Genomic DNA, 19,965 nt, shown 5'->3' with positions numbered 1-19,965 from the left:
TATTCTAACCCAGTTTGAGGCAAACAAAACAACAGATTAGAGCAAATAACACACTCTTGGAGGAATTCAGCAGGTCAGACAGCATCTATGGAGGCAAAGAGCTAGTCAACATTTCAGGTTGAGACACTACATCAGGACTCAAACCGGAACATCAACCAGAACTTTGCCTCCACAGATGCTGCCTGACCCACTGATTCCCTACAGTAGTTTGTATTTTGGTTCAAATTACAGCATTTGCAGTCTCTTGTGTCTCCAGTACAACGGAGTAGTCCTGACTTGAATTGTAATCAGCAGGCACAGTTATGGAAAAAGCATGGGATTCAGCTGATCATTGAGAATGATGCAGATGAGCCACATTTAAAAAGACTGGAAGTAAAAAAGGGATCCAAATGGCAAAGTTAGAACTTTAAACAAACACTTTAAACTGAGAAAAAAGCAAGTTTTAAAAATAACAAAAAAAAATCTAAATCAAAGTGGATTTGACACAATCCAAATGAGCCACTTCCAACCAATCCAGGTCATGAGAGCCTGCCAGATAGGTGGCAATATTTTTCTTTAGAAAGCACATCTCAGCTGGCTTCCCTCAAAGATCTGATCCTTTGTTCATCAAATTAAGCTCTTACTTTTACAAAACAAAAACTTGCTGACAGTTTCAGTATTACGTGAGAGACCAACATTAGAACACAGGTTAAAAAAATCAGCTGTGGTGATCTATGGGTCAGTACCATTACTGCAGCTCACATATTGAATACTGTGGACAGGTACCATGGATATCCATGTGGTACTATTCCAAACCAGTAATTTAACCATAAGTTACCTGCATCTTCAATAGATGCCTGGCTACAAATATCTGGATTTATAACTTTCTGACAGGTGTCTAGATCTTAAATTCAATTGTTAAACCAGAGTCTTTAATTTTTTTTTAAGAAAGAGAATTAGATTGTCACTGCGAGGAATAGATGACTAGTTGGAAAGGGGGGGGAGAGCGGGGGGGTTTCCTATTTTATTAAATAGAATGTAGAAGGGTTGGAAGAAGTGAACAAGACAATAGGTGGGATATTTAAGTGACAAGTGAACAGAAAATTAGGATTAGACTGTGTGGGATATTGAAGGATATGGGGAGGAGGAGTGGCAATAGACAATGTTATAGGTACGAGTCTACATCAGAAGTGATATTAAAAAAATATTGGGAATTAAACCAGACATCTCGTGAAAACAAACAGGTCTTAAGAGTACCTAGCCCAGTTCTGCGAATCAATTTAAGCTTTTAAAACCACAAGCTAAAGTTTTCAAGCTGTGAAACTGGACTTGAACCAAATACTCAGGCTGTGATCAGGATAGAAGATGCTGGTTTACTACATCCCTGACACGGCCAGTGACTACAAACACATGTGAAATGCCCCAGGGTTGAGAAAAGCCCCAGTAAAGGGTTAAAAAAAGAGAAAGGAGTGTTTCACAGTGATCTCCCTAGAACGCCCCCTGACTGGATCCCGCCTCCGACTTATAAAAACCTGATCTCAGCGAAGCCTGAAACACTTGGAGAAAGATACAGTGGGAGAAAGATATAGTGAGAGAAAAAGAGGGGGGAGGAAGAGAGTGGGAGAGGGAGAGAGGGAGGTGGAAAGGTAAGAGGCAGAGAGAGGGGAAGCATAAAAAAAATCCAGATTAAAGTAGGAAGAAAATTATCTTGGTGAGGGTAAAAGGGCATGACAGTGACTCAAATATGAATTGTTGAAAACAGTCCCTGTCATTTTATTGGATCCAAACCTTTGGGTTTTGAGGGACAAAAGAAGGGAAAAGCAGGGAGACCATCTGGGCGAGCAAATCCTGCTTGAGCACTAATGTCTTTTGCCATGCTGAGATCGGTGCCCAGCCGTTGCCTCTACCCGGAGATCAGCATGCTGTCAGAAGGAGATGAGGAACTCGACAGCGAGAGCTCGGGTTCAGAGACATCTTTCAGCCTGGGACCTTACAGTGGTGGAGGAGGAAAGAGGAAAAGGAAAGCCAGGGTGCCAGGAGTCATTAGACAGAGACAAGCTGCAAATGCCAGAGAGAGGGACAGGACCAACAGTGTCAACATGGCATTCACGGCCCTCAGGACCCTCATCCCCACCGAACCTGCTGACAGGAAACTCTCCAAAATAGAGACCTTGCGACTGGCTTCAAGTTACATCTCACACCTGGGAAACGTGCTGTTGCTGGGAGAAGCTGGGGATGGACAACCCTGTCACACAAGCACGTCCAGCTACTACCCTGGCACCAGGGTCACTGAGACAGAGAGCAGCCAGCCCAAACAGATCTGCACTTTCTGCCTGAGCAACCAAAGGAGAATGGTAGGTACAAACTTTCCTGACTCTAGTGGGTATGTGAAACCTGTCGGCTCTAGTCTACCTCTAACTTGCAACCAGGCCCCCTTTGTCTGTGCCCAATCCCACACAAATAACGCGTGAGGCTACCTTTGAAACTTAAGGGCCAGCATTGTATTTATTTTTCCCATATGTGTAAAATTTCAATCAGCTGGCTACTAGAGAACTGGAGTTTATGTTTAGGCTAAAGTAGCATAAAGAACATTTCCAATTAATCTCACCCACAAAACTTCAAGCATCTCTATCCCAAATCTCCGAATAATTTAAATGGTTTTACATCTTTGCCTATTCATGATAAATTACCTCTGCAGCAACTTACTTACACTTTAGCAAACACTACCATTCTTCTAAACAATGGTAAACCATGACCATAGTCGAGCAGTTCAGGCAATGAATAAATTTCGAACCAAATGCAAGGTGCAACAAATAGCCTTCAGCTCTCTCAACCTTCACCAAGAATCCAAAACTCTTAAAACTTTAGTGCAAAATGATGCTGCACAAGTACGTAATTCAGAGTTTACTGTGGTTTTATTTCCATTGACATGCCAAGCCAAGTAATTCATTCTCTAAAGTGTGACGAAGTTTTAATGCTATGCAGTGCAAGGATTTATGCAACAATCAGGTGTAGCTCAGCACTCTCGTCTGAACCAGAGCATTTTGGGTTTATGTCCCATTCTGGCAACTGGAGCATAAAAGTCCAGGCTGTCATTGTCGGACAGCAGAGTCAATATATTAGGCAAGGTGTTAAGCTCAGCCTGTTCTTCTGAAATATCCCATAGTACTATTTCCAATAGAACTGAGTTTAACCAATTCCTCGATCAATGTTTCTAGAACAGACTATCTAGTTATCACCACAATACTGATTGTGAGAGCTTTCCATAGACAAAGTGTTGCCACGTTTTCCTACACTGCACATTGATTACACCCCGAAGTATCTTATTGGCTGGAAAGTGTTTTGGAATATTCTGAAGGGGTCAGAATAGCCAGAGAAATGCAAACTTTGTTTTTATTTACCCCTTCTAGCATACAACTTAGAGAGACTCGCCACTAAACAGATAAAGTGAACGCAGAAGTTATTGCAATTGCGTATCAGAATATTTTTATTCATTCAGGTCCTATTTTCATTTCACTTTCCACATCGGCTTTCTAGTCTGTCTTTCATAGAGTTTCAAATCAACAAAAAAAAAGTACGGTTGCGCCTTGTGGTCGAGAAAGATGCACAATCTCTTAGGGCCCGCGCACGTACAAACCACGGAAAAATTTCAAGGTAAACCATGAAGTGCCAGCATCACATATACCACGTGCCCACATAGTGCACATTGCATAAACAGATCACATCAGCTTAACTGTCACTCCCCTCCCGAGAAATGGATGGATCTTAACCACCATCTTAAATGCAATAAGACGAAACATTCTCCTTTGCTTCAGTGCGGCATGAAGGAATCTGCACCATCAGCAGTCACCAAGAAAAATTACTAAAATCAAGAAGTCCTATGGATATAAAGGATACTAGAGCAAAGTTCAAAAATTAAGACAAGAGTTCCTAAATTTAATTTGCCCATTGATCAACAAAAACACCACTGGAAACAGATTAATTGGTTGGTCATTTTCCTGCACTAACTCCGTAACCTTTAATATTTGAAAACTGGTGGGATCTCGCCGTCCACCATTTGCAAAATACTTTTACTATCAAGCAATGATTGCACTTCACCTCAAAAATAGGGTCCTGGCCTGAAACATCGACCCTTGGCCTCCACAGGTGCTGCTCAACTCGAGTTCTTCCAGCAGTTTGTTCTTTGCTCCAGATCCCAGCATCTGCAGTCTCATGTCTCAAAAATAATTAATTGGCTTGAAGTGTAACGGGGTACCCTGAGACTATGAAAGTCACTTCTCAAAAGCATGGTGCTCTCAATGTAAAATATTTTGCAGATTATTACTCGATTTAAATTTCAGGTGAGGAAATGCCATTAGAAATAGACAAGGACAATGAGCAATTTCAATCACCACTTTAACCCGCAGAATTGAAACATATGGGTGAAAGGACGTGGAAGTGGCTCCTACCAAGATGGGACATCCTTTGCTTTCTGACCATCTGAATGCTTCATCAAACAGAGACAGGTCAAAATACTCCGTCCTGCTGCTAGGGATCTCATTGAAAGAGCCAGTTATCAATATACCTGAATTGCCCAGTCCACAGGCAGGGGTCCTGAATATCACATCATACAATTAAACAAACACACACAAATACAAACACACACACTTTGCATTTCACACCGATGTCTGCAGGATACTAATCAAAGAATAAGAAGTTTCACTGCGTGTAGTTTAAAGGGTTTGAAGCTGTGTGTTGAAATTAACGTTCCCCTTTTGATTTAAATGTATGGTCTGGAATGCACATACTAGATAAAAGGTCATTAATTCAGATAAGTTAATAAATTTTCCAAATGGAATTAAATAAATGAATGATATTGCTTTGAGGAAAGGGCTGTTAAGTGACAGAACTGGATAGCTCTTTTAAAGTGCCAACCCAGTCACAATAGGCCAAATGAACCCTTTTACACTCCTTGGATCTACATTTCATTCTATAAAAATGTCAGACTGGCACGTATCCAACATCTCTCATGTCCCTTTCAGAATATCCCAAAGTGCTCTGTATCCAGTGAAGTACTATCGAAATACAGTCATTACTACAATACAAGAAAAACAGAAGCCAGTTAGCACACAACAAACTCCTGCAACAGCAAAGGGAAAATGACCAGAAAATCAATTTTTACAAAGTACTGTCAGAGGAAGAAATATTGTGCAGAACACAAGCGCCTAATTCACCAGCTCTTCTTCAAAATGGCACCATGGGATCTTTTAATCCTGGTGGAGACAGCAAACTTGGGTTCATGTGTCATCCGAAAGGTGACACCTCCAAAAGAGCTTTGCTCACCCTGCTCTGCAATACAGCATCGGGCTAGATTTTTGTGCCGCGATTCTGGGCAGTGCTACTAGGTGACACCCATGATGTGACACCAAGGTACAAGTTCAAATTTACTCACATATCAACATTAAGAAAGCAGCAAGAGGTCATTCACCCCCTTGTGCTTGCTTTACCTTTCAGTAAGATCATGGCTGATCTTTGACCTCAGCATCACATTCCTGCACTAACACCACATCCTTGAATATCCAAAAATCCAGTCACTGTTGAATATACTCAGCAATTGAGCCTCCTCTTGGGAAATTCCAAAGCTTTATTACCCTCTGGTAAGAAGTTTCTTATCTCAGTGCTGAATGGCTGACTCCTTATTTTGAGACTCTGGTTCTTGACACCATAGCCAAAGGAAATATCAACTCTGCACCTTCCCTATAAAGCTCCTGAGAAATTTTGTGCATTTCTCATATGAGACATTGAGAGGCTTCAAGAGACATTTCAGTCCATCACGTTTATGCTAGGTCTCAAGAACTTTTGCGTCAATCTCATTCAACCTCCACCCCACCACAATCAATTCTCCCTCACCATGCCCATTAAGTCCACCCACCTACACGAAGGGTAATTTACAGTAGTCAATTAACCCAGAAACCAGCACATCTTTGGTATACGGGAGGAAACCAAGGCATCCAGGGAAAACCACACAGTCACAGGGATAACATGCAAGTTCTACATAGACAGCACCCGAGGTTAGGATCGAACCTGGATTGTTGGCGTTGAGGTAGCAGCTCTACCTGCTGCACCATGATGCTGCTCTTTCAATGAGGTAACCTCTCCTTTTTTTTAAAAACTCAAACTTGGCATCCCAGGAATCAATCTACACACCCACAAATTCAGAGCAGTGGAGATTGACACAATCCATGATCTTACTTAGGATGCAATGTTCCCAATATCAATGCAATCAGAAGGAGGTGCTGGAAAGGCGTGCTAGCCTTTCAGCCCATTTCATCCCAAACCGCTGGAATCACCCTGCAGCAAAGCACCTCAAATTTATATAAATCTTTAACATCAGGAAGCATTAAAAACAAATGCAGAGACAAACAGTTGACATCAGTAGAGAGGAACAAAAAGGCAGGTTTTAATGGGAATCCTAACAGAGAAGGTGATAGGGGCTGTAGACATCTCAGGACAGAACCTTCAGTACATAAAAAACCAATGCTGATGTTGGAGTGAGTGGAGAAGGATTCCACAGACGGTTACAACCATATGAGTGGAGTGTTTGGAGGTGGCTCTGTAGCTGGAAAACAAGTGCTCAAATTAACTTCCAACCTCGATGTTGCTAATCAGTCACAACAACTATTTGCTTAATCACTCGTTGCTCACATGAAACCTCTATAGGGACCACATTAGGAGGGAAACTTTGGGATATTCTTGGTCAGACCACCATCATTAGCTCTACAGTAGCTTGTGACCGGCAGTCAGACACAGATGCAGACTACTGTAGCAGTAATGAGGTACACAATGCAACATACCAAGCTTGTTCCATGGACATTTCACACTGGATAGTATTAATAAAGTGTAGTCAATAATTCTACACTATTTCACCGCACTTCATAATAACAATGGCTGGTCATTTCTTTTTCCTCTTCAATCATTTACATCAGAATACTAATTTCAAATCTAAGTAGCAGTTGACAAATGACCAAATCCACTGGCTAAATTTTGATTTAATAGTCCTTGTGATAGTAATCTGATTGTTTGTCCTCACTACCTAGTTTCTCTTTCCTCACATCATTCTCTGAACCTGGAAAGGGACAGCCTCCAGGATTGTATTGCCTTCTCCAACAAAATAAGCAACACATCCTAATTTTTAGACACCTCTCCCCCACTTCATCGTAGCTTCCAGCTTACCTCATTTTACTTACATTTTATACTCCACTTCCCGGGCTCCCCCAATAACAGTTGTTTCTCAAGCCCCACAAGCAATCACTGGGAGAACAATGAGAGAAAAAGTTGCTGTCCACATATATTTTTGGGAATGTGGGGCAGGTGAGAGGAACACAGATAAGTCAAAATAAAGCAGATCTTTCTTTTCTCTCTTCCCCGTAGCCCTCTATAATCCAGCAGCTATTCCATCTAGAACACTCAGCAAAGCAAGCACATCCACTAAAAATCAAATTTCCCCTCATCTCCCATAACATTTCTCACATCTAGTAAAACTGTCAAGATAATTAGTGATAGCACTTGAGGTTACTAATTTCCTTAAAATGGACTCTTGACATTATCTGACAAAGTAGAACTTCACTATTAAAAATTGTTGAATTCCTATCATTAGTTTTCAAGTCTCTTTCCATGAAAACAGTGAAAGCTTGAATTGTGCAAATTGGTTGAAAGAATGCTTTAACAAAGACTCAGTGAATCAGGAGCAGTTCCACCAAGTTGCAACCGGCAGACAGGACAAGCACACGATAGCATAAGCACCCGATATATGTGCAATGGATCAAGCAGCCTCCTCTTGAGCCGTAAAATGAAATGGTTGCAAGTTCAGTTCAGAAGCAGACAAAATCCCTTTAAAGAAAATGTGCTGACTTAGCAAAGCCCCTCCAACCTCAGGAAGGAATTGGCGACTCACGCGAGTCTCCATTTTGTACTTGCTTTTTAAAGAATAAAAGATTATTCTTGAGCAACTTGGTTGAAGCACTGGATAAAACAATGAAGGATGAGATTTTGAGATTTGATCATATAGTTTATTACAGATAGCGGATAGGCTGAAAAATTATAAACAATCAACAGTAGTACTGTACAATGTGAACACAGAATTAACCGACCCCTAAAAATAATGAACATGCTAATTTACATCTCCCTTTTCTGCAGAAGCCAGAGTCACTATCAGGGTTTTACTTCAAAAGGTCCGACCCATTTTTCTTTGCCGTGTTTCGGAGGTGTGAAAACAACCAGATCGTCTGGCTTGAAGCAAGCCAGGGATACAAGGCAGACATTTAAGATAATCTAAAGAATAAACCATGGTGGTGTAGAGAAACACCATCATTCCCAGAGTTGTTCGCAAAGCAGAACAGAAAAGAGATTCAGAATCTCCAAGAAGATGAACTCAAAAAAGATGAGGGAAGTTGGGAAGTGGGACTAAGTGAGGATCTCTTGCAGAAAGCCAGCACAGCACAAGGGGTTCAAAGTGCTATAAAATTCTAAATTTCTATGAAACTAAATTAACATTCAAAGTTAGAGGCAAATAGACTCAGTTCGCAAACATTTAATTAACAGACAACCAGTATCCACGTATTTGAAATGATATCCTCAGTAATCCAGTGTGCGGTTATCAGTTAAGTACTGACCTGGACAAAATCAAGTGTAGCTCCTCTCCCCCACCACCACCCTACTACCAGAGGTGCTCAATTCATTGCCACATAAAAGAGGCCCCAGAAACACCAGCATCACAATAGTCTAAAAACTGAATGGAGGGCCATGTTAACCCTTTCCCAGAATTCAGGCTGTAGTTCACAAGGCCATTTCAACTGAGATTGTCTGCCCTCATAATAGTCTTTCTTGGCTCAATTTTGCCAACCAGGGGCAAGTGAAAGGCTCTTCATCTTGAGATGAGGAGGATAAACCAGACTCTTAAAAATGTGTCGTCGGTTCCTCCTTCTCCCTGTGCCACCACCCATTGCCAGCAGACTGCAAGGATAAAATAACGTACTTCAGAATGGAAAAGGTATCTAGCATATCAAATGAACCTTGTTCCACCCTTTGGGATGTCTGCATATCCTTTACAAAAGACAATTATTCAGATACAGGAACTTCCCCACTTCTTTTCCAAGACTCCTTACAAGTTTCCTGTTCAGTCACCTGCACTAGCAATTTCATTCCATAAGTTAAGCGTTCCCTCACTACAGACTTAAGGTCTACCTTAGACAATGTCAGACTGAAGCACTAAACACGATGTAATGACTATTGTAAGAATGAGCTAGGTTTACCTTTCCCTTGATGATCATGATCTTAACGAAGACTGTAGCATGCTGAGCAATTTGCTGTGCAGTTCTAGTAATTTATGCATACTCCCTTCTCCTGAACTCATCCATACAGAGTTGAGTGGAATACTACATTCATTACTTGACAGTAACCCAGATAAGGAAAGTTTAACCTCCACCCTGGTCATATGAACTCATTTTTTAAACAATCTGTCCAGTGAGAGTAAAAAGTAGTCACAAGGCTTTCAGGTTGCTGAAAAAACCCAATGGTTCACTATTGCCTTCTGGGGAAAGAAATCTGTGCCCTTGCCGTGTCTGATTTGTATGTGATAGTCTTTTGTAAGAAAGACACCCAGTTCAACCAACACACCGAAAAGAATAAAAAGCTCCTGCACCACATGAATTGCAGTGAGACGCGAGAAGCCTCACCATCCCTATTGAAGACAATGGTCAATAAATGGCAGTGAAGGCTCAGAATAATTAGAGAAAAATAAATTACAGTTCCTCACGATACAACCAAAGCTTATCAACAGTAGTTCTGGGCGCAAAAGGTTCATGAGGTTTCCAGTTCATATAGTGAAATCATTTGCAATTCAGCTGATGATACATATGGTGAAAAGTACTTTGGGATGTTTTACAAGTTACTGATGTTGAAATTCATCATTGCCTTTCCTTCCTTTCTCCCACTGCCTTCATGTGCCAATGATCACCTAAATTAGGAAAGATAAGTACGAGAGGACATGGCTTTAGGGTGAAAGGGGAAAGGTTTAGGGGGAACTTCTCCACTCAGGGAGTGGTGGGAGTGTGGAACGGGCTGCCATCTGACGTGGTAAATGCGGGCTCACTCTTAAGTTTTAAGAATAAATTGGATAGATACATGGATGGGAGAGGTCTGGAGGGTTATCGACTGAGTGCAGGTCAATGGGACTAGCAAAATAAAGTTTCAGCACAGACTAGAAGAGCCGAATGGCCTGTTTTCTGTGCTGTAGTGTTCTATGGTTCTAAAGATCACCAATCTAAAAGGTAATCTAATTAATATACAGGATTTATTCTGAAGACCATTGAAACTAACATTAAAAACATTTTGGTTATGTGGTAAAAGCTGAGACAATCCATACCGGTATCACTTGGATTTTTAACAGGAGTTTATATTTAATTTAGCCGTGCTCCACTAATCTGACTGAGGGTCAGATACCATTTTCAGACAGCGCTAGTTTGTAATTATACTTGAGGGTTAGGAGGAAGAGAGGAGAAACGAGGAAGTTATTGCCAGGAAAGAGTGGGTGTAATTGAGAATGCACCTGCACGAGCGCAAGCAAGAAAATCTAAAAAGGCAAGAAAGAGCGAGGACACCAGCTAGACCACAACAGCGACAGAGATAAATACAGACATGCACACAGATATTTATCTTTTAAGGTACGATGACATAGATGTGAAGTTACTGAACTAGTACCCAAAGACTTGAACCATTGATCTGGGGCACAAGTTCAAATCCCACTACAGCAGCTGGGAATCAGCTGAATCAGAATCAGCTAATTAACAAATTCTGAAATGAATAAAAACTGTATTGTTAATGGTGACTGTGAAACTGCTGGGTTGTTGCAAGGTACAAGTAATGTCCACAAGAAAAACTATGGAATGAAAAGGAGCTGCTGCAGCACTGGTAAAATAAAATTGGCTAAGTAATAGGCAAAATAGAGTGCTAGTAAAAGACTTTTTTCTGACTGGAGGTTAGTGCACAGAAGAGTTCCCCGAGGGTCAGTCGCTGGACAATGCTTCTCTTAAAGGAATTTAATAATTTGGACGAGTGCACAGGGCACACCATTCAACCTTGGATTCTCTGTTCTCCCCTCTCCCATTGGGTAGAAGATACAAAAGCCTGAAAGCACGTACCACCAGGTTCAAGGACAGCTTCTATCCCGCTGTTACAAAACTATTGAACAGTTCCCTAGTATGAACAGATGGACTGTTGACCTCACAATCTATCTCGTTATGACCTTGTACCTTAATGTCTACCTACACTGCATTTTCTCTGTAGCTGTGACACTTCATTCTGCATTCTGTATTGTTTTACCTTGTACTACCTCAATGCACTATGTAATGAATTGATCTGTATGAACAGTATGCAAGACAAGTTTTTCCACTGTATCTCAGTACAAGTGACAATAATAAACCAATTCCAACTCCAGATGACAAAACTTGGATGTGTAGTGAACTGGGATGGGGCGAGTGACAGACTTTGAGATATAGACAGGCTGATGAAATAGCCAGCTAGGTGGCAAATGAAATTTAATACTGAAAAATATGAAATGCTACATTTTGGTAGAAAGAATGAGAAAAGACAAAAATTAGCTGACACAATTCTAAATGGTATAGGAAAAAAATCTCTTGGTATATTTGCATTGTGGCAGGGCAGGTTGAGAAAGTGGTTATAAAGCATTTGGGGACCTGGGTTACATAAACAGAGATAGAGAGCAGAAGAGCAAAGAAGTCGCGTTGCTTTTTTGGGGTATTGTGTCTACTTCTGGGAAAGATATGAAGGCTTTGGAGAGGATGAAGAGATTTACCAAAATGATTCCAGCGATAAGGGACTCAAGAAGCATAGGAAACAGGAGTCTGCATAGTGCTATTTAAAAACATGAAGGGTATGATCAGAGATTAGATACAGAGAAATTGTTCCCATTGATAAAGGGGTCAAGAGCTAGGGGACATTTAATGAAAGTGGTTGACTAAAGAACCAGTGACAGGAGGAATAATTTTTTTTAAATAATCAGTGTTTGGGGTTCAGAAGCACTACAGGGACCGTAGGTGAGGCAGTTACAATTGCAGCATTCAAAAGGAGCTGGATTAGCATCTGAAAGGAAAGAATTTGTAGGACTGCAGGGAGAGGACTGAAGTTGGACCGGCTAGATTACTCTTGCACAGAGACAATATAGACCAGATGAGTGGAATAGCCTCCTTCTGTGGCAAAATCATTATGATTCTGTCCATGTCCTGTAAATCAAAGTATTTAAAATATTTAGAAAATATATTTAGGATGAGGTAAAGATTTCCCTTCATAATCTCATTTTTCTATACCCTACCTCCCAACCCGGCCCCATTCTAAACTACTTGGATCCTTAGTTCATTTACCCCGCCCCACACACAAGGCATGTATTATTGGCCACTCGAAAAACACTGGCAGCAGTATTCACCTCTACCCCTACAACCAACTGAATGACAGGACGAGCAATTTGAACTAAACATTTGGCGAGAATCCCCACACAGTTTTTAGCTGAAGGCAGGCATTGGTAGGCAAATCAGACAGTGCTGCTTACAAGGTAAGCTTCTCACACCTGCCCTCCAAGTCAATTCCTGACTTCTGCAAAACTCAGACACAACAGAGACACTGAGGGCAGGACTGCCTCGGAGGCACAGTGACTTCACTTAGGCTCCAGAGATAAAGCTGGCAAACACTCAAGTGGAACAGACAGAAAAATCAGAATTTCTAGTTTTTTTAAAATAAAACTTAAAATAAATAAGATTTTAATCAGAATATGAAGTATGGTTACCAAGCAGGCTGCCAGCGATGAGAGATGGACACAAGGTGTTACTCTGCAAGCTTCTTGTTGTGAGTAAACCATGAACTGGATTTGGATCACTGAGTCATACACAAATACCTCAGTCACATTGCTGGTGAGTCTCAACTTCAGAAAAAGGATTTGCCGTAAAAAGTCCCAAACACAGCACTGCAACTATCCCCACCAGCTAGACAACCCCAGGAATTACCTCCTCAGTGTAAAGTGACTGCAACATAAATTAGCTTCAGCTCAACATTAATGCTCATACAAGGCAGGGAGGGGGACAGGTCAGTATAAAATTTAGATTGACATTCCTTTGCAGTACAGAAGCAGAAAATGCTTTTTAAAATAAGTTTGGATTTGAGATGTGACCTATTAGCAGTTCAGCCTGCTTTGAAGGAATTAAAAGGAAAACCTAGAATGTGGAATTGGAAGCCATGAGTATTCAGACTAGGTCAGGATGGCAGTTCCCCTAGCTGAAGGATATTTGTGAATCATTTGGGTTTTTAAATCTATAGCCCTGGCAGCTTCTCATGGTTCATTTTTCCAGGTTACAGCCCACAAATCACCAGAAATACTAAATTCAATTCCACAACCTATCGCGGGAGAAATATGAACTTGTGGCTCTGGCCACAAGTAAACCAAACCATCTAAAAAGTATTTTCTGTAACGGCGCTCAGTGGCTGAAATTAAGGCTCTGTCCTTTCAGATAGCTGGTGTAGGAGGGTACAGACCCTCAGTCCCAGTCAGTCAACAGCCCTTTCACCACTTTTACTCAGATGCTAGGATTTGGGTCTCAATTCAGGACATAATCCGGACATCCCCATGTAGAACTAACACTACAACATGCAAGTTTGACTTACAGGAGAGGCATTAAGCAGAGGTTCCATCTGTGTAAACGATTCTACAGCACTTTTTGAGCAGGGCATTCTGAACAACAAAAGCCATCAGGAAAAGAATGCACTGGTCATTCTGCTCATTACCGTTTGCGAGACGAATGGTCTTGAAATGTTTAGCAACCTGACAGTAGTCACTTCATTTCAGAAAGTAATTCTTGCACTTCTATTAAGGCAATGTAGAATTTATTATTAAATATCAAGATCCTGCTTGCAACACCCTGGAGTCTGTTATCAAAGTAATATCTTGCAACCCAGCAGTGTAACTCAACCTTCCCACAGGGACAACGGAAAGTCAGTTTGCAATGCCTGGGTGCATCTATCACCAGCAACTCCAAAGCATGTCGGGGGACAAATTGAGGAGGTACAGGTTCAGCAGGAGCAGGGTGGGCGTGTGGAAGGAGTACGATTGAGAAAACAATCAGTCTGGAATCTCAGACTTAGCACAAAAGAATAAGACCCAGTTAGGGTGGGGGAGGAACGAAACCAGAAGCTCTTGTTTTTAAATTAAGTTCTCTTGAGTCTCGGCACGAGCAAGAAAAAGATTTCCAGCCCCATTCTTCTGTGCAGCCACAAATCAAACTAACGCATCGCACATGTCTGAAAGCTGAAGAGGTGCGATAGGAGTTTTCACTGTGTGGTTTTTCCAGCCTCAGCTTCCTGAGCTGTCAAATGTCTCCATCAAATTACTCGGGTGAAGGTGGTGGGAGATCGAAAAATATTAAATCTTGGAACAGAGGAGAAGGAAAATGAATTTTTTTTAAAAATGAGAAAAAAAGTGAGAACAGAGAGGAAAAGGAAAGAAAGATGGAGATAGCATGCAGAAATAAGAATGTGTCAACATTCTTCTCCTCAGTAAATAACAGGATACTTTCATTTTTGCTGATTTTCACATTTCAGAGGTGAACTGATTCATTTTACTGTTTCTAAATAGGAATGTTTGGGAACCTTACAATGCAATGGCCAAGTTGTCACATTAATGGAAGGACAATACCATAGAGAGGGCCAGGGGAAGCTGGATTTCAATTTCCAGCAGGATATAATTAACCAGTAAAAAGCACCTGGCTGGAAGCAGTAACCAAGCCATTCTTAAATCAGTTGGTACAGCTCAGGGAAACTCCAGTTCTTCCATGCTTGGTCAAACCCAGCAGCACACTCTTCAAGCATCCATATAGAAATCCCTCTGCATGACCAAGTGCAAGAGTTCTCCAGCGTTTGAGAGGCAGTCAAAAATTAACGTCAGGCAGATGCCAACAGGGATAAAGGGAGATTTCAATGAGTTGCTGCAAAACCCAGGGGTAGGTTGATAGACTGACTCAGTTTTGTGGTTAACCCCTCACAGCTGACGAGCAGCTCTAGAAATCCAGAAGGTAAAGTCACACGTGCCTAATTGAGAACAAACTCAAAATTGCTTTCCTTTCTTTCTACAGAACAAAGACCGAGACAGAAAGAGCACCATTCGAAGTTAACAAAGTAATGTGCAACGTGGCCCACGACGTTGCAAGCTCACAGCAGACTCAGAAGGGAAGAGCAATCAACCTTGCACCCACAGCATGGAAGAAAATAAAAGGAGTGTTGAAGACAATTCTAAAAATCCGCAGCATATTGAAAGTTGAACTAAACCTTGACACTTGGGTCATGCTCGACTCTCATCACACATTTAAAACTGGAGTGATTTGGGAGGTACTGCAAAGGGCTCGGTGGTAGACAAGAGGTCCCCGACCTGTTCCTTTACCAAGAAAAGATGCCAGAACACAGTGATCTGATCACACTGTCGAGCTGCTTCTTTTTAAGATAAAAAACACTGTTGAGTTGCTGCTGAAGGCTGGCACCAGGGAAGAAATTCAAAAACAAAGTGACAAAACTATAAAAAGTGGCTTTATGCATTGAACTGGAACACTCACTACCCAATTAACGTCGCTATCATATGCCGGTATGTAATGTAATAAATGTAATATAAAAATTCAATTTTGTACATAAAATAAAAAAAACTCAACACGTCACAGTTGGTTTCCTGTCATGGGATGCAATTGTGGTTATGGCAACACCCCAGCGACCCAGCAGATAGGAGTTCAACATCAATAAATCAGGGCGGGCATCATAATAAAAACAATCACAACATGCTGAACTGTCAAAGATTTCTGGAAAGCAAACTTCTTCTCATCCCAGTCTGGTCTCCCCATCACTCTGGCCCCACATTAGGGTTACGTTAGGGGTATAATGACAATCCTGGACAAGTAATCCAGAGACAAGAGTTCAAATCCTACCACAGCAGCTGGACAATTTAAATTCACTTCATTAAAAAAATCTGGAAAAAAAGCTAGAAGCAATAATGGTGACCAGAAACAATTAAAATGTCATAAAAACCCATCTGGTTCACTGAGAGAAGGAAATCTGCCATTCTCACTGGTCTGTATAGTTGACTCATAGCTGGCATTTGAAATGGTCTAACAAGCCTCTCAGCTGTCACCACCACCTTCGAGAAGGTGCTAGGGCTTTATTCACTGGAAAGGAGGAGGATGAGAGGAGACATGATAGAGGTATATAAAATATTGAGAGGAACAGATAGAGTAGACAGTCAGCACCTCCTTCCCAGGGCACCAATGCTCAAGACGAGAGGGCATGGCTTTAAGGTTATGGGTGGGAGGTTCAGGGGAGATGTCAGGGGGAGGTTTTTCACCCAGAGAGTGGTTGGTGCATGGAATGCACTGCCTGGGGTGGTGGTGAAGGCTGATACATTGGACAGGTTCAAGAGCTTGTTGGATAGGCATATGGAGGAATGTGAGATGGAGGGATATGCGGGAGGAAGGGGTTTATGTAGTGTGAGGGTGGTTTGATGGACGGCACAACATGGTGGGCCGAAGGGCCTGTTTTGTGCTGTATGGTTCTATGGTTCTAAATAAATACAGATGCACGGACCACAACACTGACCTTGCCAACAATGCCCCAATGCCACAAATGAATACAAAAATGATGACTTACTCATCAAGATGAAGTCTGTTCTTCACCACCTCCAAATAGTTTAATGAAGAGGCGATCCCCTGAACAAACAGGGCATCCGAAGCTGGTCTTGCCCAAAGGCACCAGTTTCTCCTCAATGTTATGGGCTAAAGAATGGTGTCAGTTTTTTTTCCAAAAAAACTTCTCCCTCAATATTCTGAATTGAGCTTTCTTCATTTTTAGTTTCCACTGATTTTCCTGGCTAACTTCCTAGATTCTATGGCTGGTGCACAGCAATAAATGTGAAAAATTAGTGTCGTTGCCAACATTTATTCTACAATCAAAAATCACCAAAACAGATTATCTGGTCATTATCGTGGAGCTTACTGTGCATAGATTGGCTTTGGGGTACCCTGAGGCACTATATAAATTAAAGGTCTCATTAAAAAGAGAAAACCACAAATCTTGAATAGGAGGGCACAGAAACCCAAACACGAATAAAGTCATATAAACGTCAACAGTTAGTACGTGTAAATTATGCAAAGACCATATATTCTCACACACACACAGAACCATAATCATAAAGATTGCCAAAATGCACAAGAGATGTGGGACCCCATTGCTTGAAATACAACAAGAGGAACAGGCTCAATCTCAATGGGGGAGGGCTGGGTAGAAAAGCAAAATCCTAACTCGCCCAGGAAAACATACAGAGCAGGGAAAATTTTAAGAAGTCCTGAATGTTAATTCAGCTTTCAGTGAAACACCCAAAATACAATAACATAACCTTGGTAAACTGACAATAGCTTTGCACACTGCGAGTTGAATGGTGGCTGGTGTCAAGAGTTGGGGAATAGGTTTCAGTGACTCACTCCAGAGAGGGTCATTGAGCAGGACCTCAATCTCCAAGTAACATCGCAAATCCAAATCTTGTGCATAGACGGCAACCATTGACAGGAAACACAAAGCCCTTGCGTGAAGTGGATTTGAAAACTTTTTAAACTAGCCTCTCTGAGAGCAAGAAAAAGCAGTTGCTGTCTTATTCTTTACCCCCGATGGAGAACAGCAATATTCGTACAGTTACCTGGATTATAGCCCAAAGTTTCATTTTGAATTGAAATGTTAGCGTGAAGTGCAAGAAATAAAAGCCCAAAACATAATTCAACTGGAACTCCCTTGAGGGTGGAGAAAGGTGGGCAGAATATTGCTGGGTTGGGCTGGGAAAAGAAGGGAAACAACAAGTGGTCTTACAAAGAAAAAGGAGAATTGAAGATCGTTTCATTACTGATTCTCAGTAACTACAAGTACAAGAGGCTGACTTTCTTCTCTGCATCCATTGTAAAACTGTTTGAAGAAAATAAAAAAAAGACATCTGTAAATCACAAGCAAGAAGCTAATTTTTTTTATTTAAAGAAACCATCAGCTCAGCTGGACTGCCTGTAACTCTCATGGCTTTATCTAGGGCTGTGCTTCTGCAGATTCTCACATAACTTGCTGAAAATTTCATTGCGAGGCTCACATCAGCACCCATAGGAAACCTAGTGGGTAACACCTCACCTGATGGCATCAAGCCACACAGAGTCAGCCAGCCTCAGCTTGAACTCTGCTTCCAGTTAGCTGGATACAATCAGACACAGACAAGGCAATCAGTACTGGCCCTCCCAAGCTGAGGAGAAAATGAGAATGGAGTCCAACTCCTACTGACAAGTGGCTGTGTTGTTAACAATAGTGGGCTTAGATGTCACACCTTCAACAATCATACAGTTATAATTTGATTAACTAAAATGTTGGGAACAGGAGATGACCACTCAGTGCCTCATTTAGTTAGATCATGGCTGACATCAAACCATTTAGGGTCAGAGTAGTACTGCACGGAAACAGCCTCTCGGCCTGTTACGTCCATGCCGACCATGGTGCCCACCAAGCTGGTCCCATTTACCCGCATTTGGCCCAAATCCCTCTAAATCCCGCCTATCCATGTACCTGTCCAAATGTCTTTTAAATGTTATTATTGTACCTGCCTCAACTACTTCCTCTGGCAGCTCATTCCATAGATACACCACCCTCTGCCTGGTCGTCCCTGAGCCCCCTTTTATATGTTTCACCTTAAACCCATGCCCTCTAGTTTATAGCTCCCCTTCTCTGGGGAAAAAAGACTGTGTGCAGTTCACCCTATCTATACACCTCACGATTTTAAGCCATTTCCAGTCCATATCCCTTTATACTCCTCCCCAATGAAATAAAACCTTGTCTTGAAAATACCTACAGTTTTACTAGAGATAGAGCTTCTGATTGGTGCACTTGATTCAGCTTCCAAATGAGTGAACTTGGCCTTTTTTCCTTGGAACAAAGGAGGATGAGGGGTGACCTGATAGAGGTGTATAAGATGATGAGAGGCTGAAATTGTTGCCACAAGCTTAAGGTGCTGGGGAGTAGGTACAGAGGAGATGTCAGGGGTAAGTTTTTTACTCAGAGGGTGGTGAGTGCGTGGAATGGGCTGCCGGCAACAGTGGTGGAGGCGGATATGATAGTGTCTTTTAAGAGACTTTTGGATAGGTACATGGAGCTTAGAAAAATAGAGGGCTATGGGTAAGCCTAGTAATTTCTAAGGTAGGGACATGTTCAGCACAGCTTTGTAGGCCGAAGGGCCTGAATTGTGCTGTAGGTTTTCTATGTTCTATTACCCGACTGTCATCTTAAACATTACTTTAGGCTGACATATGAACAATGAGCCATTTGTGGGAAGGCAGGATTGTGTGAGACTTGGAAGAAGGTTGAAGGTTGGTGGCATTCTCGGGTGCCAATTGCCTTGGAACTTCTTGGGCAAATACTGGCCGAGAAGGATGAGGTGATGGCAAGGAACTCTGATCTACATTACAGGACAGAAGCAGGTACCTTTTCTGGAATATGACACATTTTCAGGGATACCTTACAACAAAAACTAATCAGGTCCAAACAGATGACAACAATCATCCTAAGCAGCTTGATGTTCTCACAGCTTAAGAAACTTGTGTCCTGTTTTATCTCAAACCCAAACCGGACTTTAAATCAGAGTTCACCAGCTAGGGCCAATACATTCATCAAAGCAAGTGATGCAGCAGACAGGGGAAAAGAGAGTGGAATAGGTAACATGTGTTAATTATAGCTCCTGGAAGCTCTCAGCCACTCCCAATCAGTGAAGGCCCAGAGTCAAAGAGTTGTTAAGTAGTTTTTCCCAGACAAATGCCAAAGTATTTGCATCATGTCTTCTGCAAAAGAGAGAGAGAGAGAGAGAGAGAGAGAGAGAGAAAGAGAGAGAGAGAGCCT

General features: G+C 41.7%; 2 protein-coding genes across 2 annotated transcripts in view; one reads left to right on the top strand and one right to left on the bottom strand.

Moving 5' to 3' along the window:
- Positions 1-19,965, bottom strand: part of bop1 (BOP1 ribosomal biogenesis factor) — a 159,873-nt gene that overhangs the window by 75,048 nt on the left and 64,860 nt on the right. The gene's annotated exons all lie outside the window — the stretch shown is intronic.
- On the top strand, positions 1,686-15,622 carry scxa (scleraxis bHLH transcription factor a). Its single transcript, XM_052015983.1, has 2 exons — positions 1,686-2,333; positions 15,150-15,622. The coding sequence occupies exons 1-2, from the start codon at positions 1,842-1,844 to the stop codon at positions 15,186-15,188; spliced, it is 531 nt and encodes a 176-aa protein (XP_051871943.1). The 5' UTR covers positions 1,686-1,841; the 3' UTR covers positions 15,189-15,622.

The sequence above is a fragment of the Pristis pectinata genome, chromosome 5 (genome assembly GCF_009764475.1).
Source record: "Pristis pectinata isolate sPriPec2 chromosome 5, sPriPec2.1.pri, whole genome shotgun sequence".
Lineage (NCBI taxonomy): Eukaryota > Metazoa > Chordata > Chondrichthyes > Rhinopristiformes > Pristidae > Pristis > Pristis pectinata.
This window is presented reverse-complemented; position numbering and strand designations above follow the sequence as displayed.